The following is a 4,280-nucleotide window of genomic DNA, read 5'->3' as shown; positions in this document are numbered from 1 at the left end:
ATGACTTCGACTGCAAAATGACTTCCGTTTTGCTTAGAAGCATGTTGCAGAAGTCAAAAGATTGCGGCTATAACGGCTGTCGTATGCGATCTTGGAGGTACCAATAGGGCCCTATTTAATGATCAAGGCGTAACTGAAGACCAGCCGTGGTAAATAATCACAATTAAACTTATTGGCCCGTAGTCATAGTCAAAATAAAGTCGACAGATATCCCATTGAAAATTATGTCAAAAAGCTGCAACTAACTTTAAAGTCGACTTTATTTTGACTATGACTACGGGCCATTGATTTCAGTTCTTATAATACTTCTCATTTCCATAGGTTTATTTTCAATGACCAAAGGATTTACGTTTTCGCTGACGTGCCACACTTGCTAAAACTTTTGCGAAATCATTTCCTTGATCAAGGTTTCCTAATTAATGGGAAACCTGTGAAAAAGGAAATAATTTTGGAGTTATTGTCAATTACAAGCACGGACTTGACAATAACTCACAAGATTTCTGCAAGTAACTTGACCGTGGCTGGAGCTCACCGCCAAAAGGTCAAGACGGCAGCGAAACTATTTTCGCATACTGTGGCCATAACAAGGGCAGCAAGTCTGGGTCATTTGCAGAACCAAAACTGGACCGAATGCTTCCAGTTATTCAAAACAGTATGTGTTATTATATTATATTATGAAATTGATATATTATATATTTTACTATATTACATATCGTTATCTTAATTCACAAAGGCTCTAACCAACAGTTTTTCGTACTAAAATATAGCTTAAATAAAAATTTCAAAGTGTTAGTACCAAAAGCAACGGAGTTACATGCCCCTTTTTCAAAAGCTCTACCTATTTTCGATACTATTTTTATAATTTTTATTTCTTCTGCTATAAAATATAATTATTTTTTTGTTTAGGGCCTTTGTGAATTAAGGTTACGATATATTTAAACCGCAATATTAAAACTCATGTTCAAATTATACACCTTAGACAAATGACTGGTTTGACGTTCTAAACGTCAGGGTGCCTCACGCCGACTCCAGGAAGCGGTGGCTTGCTTACGGTTTAGCGATCGAGGAGCAAAACAAGATTCTAGACGGGATGACCGACCTAGTCAAAAATATGAGGGTGCTTGGCAAATTCAGTCTGCTGCCATTCCAAAAAGGTAAAATAATACATATGGTTATCTCAAGAATAACATTAAATGTTTGTTATTTTTTCTTACTATATCCCTAGGAATCATTCAAAGTAATACGGCGTTGAAGTTGTTATTCGAGGACATTAAAGCTCGCTTTAATGTCAAGTATGTCTTGACGTATCGGCTAAACCAAGACGTACTCGAAAATTTTTTCGGCATTATTCGGTCAAAAGGCGGGTTACATGATCACCCTGACCAACAGGAATTCAAGTACCGTCTGCGACTATACCTGCTAGGATACAACAAGGGCGTATTATCCGATTCTGCTAATGTAGAAGAGGATGATACGCCTGACATAGAAATCACGCAGCCTCCGCTTACAAGTAATTCAAAATAATTTTTTATCTATTTCATTCGGCTTAAATATAAAAATATATTTTATTAATAATCGCACATATATATTTCACCATATTTACAGGTATTTTGCTGAAAAACTTAAGCTCTAATGCAGAACTGTGGCCGGTTGAAGAAGCGGAATTCGAGGATTTGGAGCTAGACGGACTCGAGCATTTAGCGGGATATATTTGCCACAAGCTGCAGGATGACATTCCCAGCACGTCGTTCAGGAGCAATGACGACCATTCATTCTCCTGGGCGGATCACCTTAATGAGGGTGGGTTATCCCTACCAAGCTCCTCTATGATGGTCCATATGCGAAGTCTTGAGTCAGTCTTTAAGGCATTGAACGAAGACGGCTTGCTCATTACAAATGATTTTGTAAAAACTCACATTGAGCATGCTGCAACAATTCAATGCGACATTAAAGTAAAAAAATTATTTTTCACGGCAAGAATGTTCTTCAAAATACGAAAATTAAATAAAGAACTCGCTGAAAATGCCCACAAAAGAAAAAGAAAAGCCAAAAAAACTCTGACCTAGATCGATCCATATGGTACCATTATAGAACCGTAAGTATTGCATAAAATACCAAACATGTGGTAAGTTTTGAACTAAAGCGTTTTTAAATTTGTAGAAATTAACCGTTCTTTACTTGCAGCATGAATCAATGTCCGCATTTCACACGCACTGATCTCAGTATTTCAGACTCCTAAAATTAAAATACTTGCATGCTACGTAAGTCCCTAGTTTTAAAAAATCATCAAGCGTCTTTTATACAAATATAAACTTATTTATTTGCAGGCAAGTAATATGATTTATCCAAAGGCCCTTTTCAGGGCCGCCAATTAATTAACAAAGAGATTAAAATTTTATGCTTAGATAAATACATATATACCAATCAACAAGAGGCCCTTTTCAGGGCCGCAATTAAGTTGACAAAGAGATTAAAATTTTATATCCTATATATATTTATGTTCTTAACGTATATATGTATGCATGTATCTTTTTAACAATTATCATTTAAATTGTATATTTTTTTAATTAGATTTAAAAGCAATTACTTGGTTTTACACATCATTTTGCTTCGTTATAGTTAAACTTAACTAAGTGGATCAATGAAAATATAATATACTGCAAATATATGTATATAATATACTGCAAAATAAAGACTATAGTAGTAAAAATTTCAAATCGAATAAATGTTTATTAAAACTATACCTCATTGCACTAGCTTCCAAAAACAGAGAAGAAAAATAACTATGACGTACTGAGCTCTGGTTGTTGATGCAAGACTATTTTGCTGAGACTGACGCGACACACACCAATACACCAGGTTGGTTTGCACTAGTTGGTGTCGGCTGGTTTACAGAAAAGCTATTAAACTCCAGGTTGATTTTCGGCGCCGATGAAGCAACTGAGCCGAAGATATCATCAAGGTTGGCATTTGAAGTTGGTTGTACATTAATTTCTAAAATAGAAATGTAGGTCTCAATTCAGAACTTAGCAAATATTAATTTGGATGGCCGCCTAAAAGTCTAAGACTTTTTTGAATCTACCGAATCCTTACCTAAAATATCAGGTATTGGAGCCGAGCCAATGCCAGATGAATTATCATCCCCGAATGCTCCAAGCAAATCGAAACTAGCGTCACTCGTTGTGGCTTGTGGATCTTGCACCGGCAGCTGGGGTTGGGGCTGGTTTAAATTGAGCATGTCTATTGGTGGTGATGGTTGAGGTTGGATTCGAGGTACATCCTGTTGCTTTATTTCGGTAGCATCTGGTAAAATAGGCGTTATCTACGGAAGCAGCTGACCTAACAGGCGTAGGTTTGTTGATGGAACTTGGTTTTGTCACTGTAGTAAGGAAAATAAATAAATAATTGAAATGGGCGGAAATACTATAGGGACTTGCCGAAATTATCCACCATTTCCTCGAATTCTAATTGCGAACTAAATATATGTTGTGCGTTTCTTATATGCTTTGCTGGTAACCAAGGAGGATTCCTACTCGGCGTAAATTCGTTATCCGTGAAACTCAACGACAGCGAAACCTAAAAGTCATGAGGAACCTGATCGGCATCCGGTAAATCATCGAGATCATTCGAGGAAAATGTTATCAATGTTTCTTGTTCCGGTATGAAGCCCGTGTTGATTTGGAATTGACAAATCTTTAAACTCTGAGGACGTACCATGCCTTTAAGTGCATTCCGCGCATGATAAAGCACCACTTCATTTATGGAAAATATGGAAATTAAGCTGCATCACCACCGGCATGCTTGGCGCGACTTATTTTTTCCAAACCCTGTAAGCAAAGTTTATATTAATACGACACAAATTTGTTATTACTGCCACGCACTCACCAAATTAAATGATTCCACAAGTACAGTGCATGATTTACAAGGCGGCAACTTAGTTGATTTTTCCTTTTGGTCCTTTGGAGATTTGTCAAAAGCTTCCACAGCTTCACAGTTCTCAAACAGCAACACCAGCCCACATACAATTGAAAGCACCACTTTTAAACACGACATGTTAAGTTGAAAACGTTGAAATACCACAATTTACAAATTAAAATCGGAGGTAAGCAAGCATCGACCACTTTCTGCAGGAAAACATGCGCTGCGACAAGATATTATCACTTTTCCGGCACCTGCAATACAAACACAAAATTCTTTCTATTCTTTTGAACACATTTCAAGAGTGGTTGTATAATTTTTGTTAACGTTGTGCTTAATTTGCTATAAGATGGCTTGAAAAA

The 4,280-nt window shown here is 36.7% G+C and overlaps 1 protein-coding gene across 2 annotated transcripts; it reads right to left on the bottom strand.

Moving 5' to 3' along the window:
* Positions 1-2,292: 2,292 nt before the first annotated feature.
* Positions 2,293-3,375, bottom strand: LOC118751329. Of its 2 annotated transcripts, XR_004994515.1 has the most exons (3): positions 3,094-3,375; positions 2,745-2,994; positions 2,293-2,681 (listed from the first exon to the last, which is right to left on the bottom strand). XR_004994515.1 is itself a non-coding variant. In XM_036486115.1 (2 exons), the coding sequence occupies exons 1-2, from the start codon at positions 3,236-3,238 to the stop codon at positions 2,819-2,821; spliced, it is 321 nt and encodes a 106-aa protein (XP_036342008.1). In that variant the 5' UTR covers positions 3,239-3,375; the 3' UTR covers positions 2,294-2,818. The 2 variants fall into 2 exon arrangements, 1 of the variants encoding a protein (XP_036342008.1); XM_036486115.1 differs by having other exon boundaries at positions 2,294-2,994.
* Between the last annotated feature and the right edge of the window lie 905 nt (positions 3,376-4,280).

Source organism: Rhagoletis pomonella, unplaced genomic scaffold (assembly GCF_013731165.1).
Source record: "Rhagoletis pomonella isolate Grant_MI unplaced genomic scaffold, Rhpom_1.0 Rhpom_scaffold_00653, whole genome shotgun sequence".
In the NCBI taxonomy this organism is placed as follows: Eukaryota; Metazoa; Arthropoda; class Insecta; order Diptera; family Tephritidae; genus Rhagoletis; species Rhagoletis pomonella.
Note: the sequence above shows the minus strand (reverse complement) of the source record. Positions and strands in the feature narration are given on the sequence as shown.

What these genes read in the sequence shown, in the direction of transcription:
- LOC118751329 (XM_036486115.1), bottom strand. Translation starts at nt 3,238, where the DNA reads ATGCTCAATTTAAACCAGCCCCAACCCCAGCTGCCGGTGCAAGATCCA. An exon ending in TCCAATACCTGATATTTTAG is followed by an intron (nt 2,995 to 3,093) that starts GTAAGGATTCGG and finishes TTTCTATTTTAG; the next exon opens with AAATTAATGTACAACCAACT.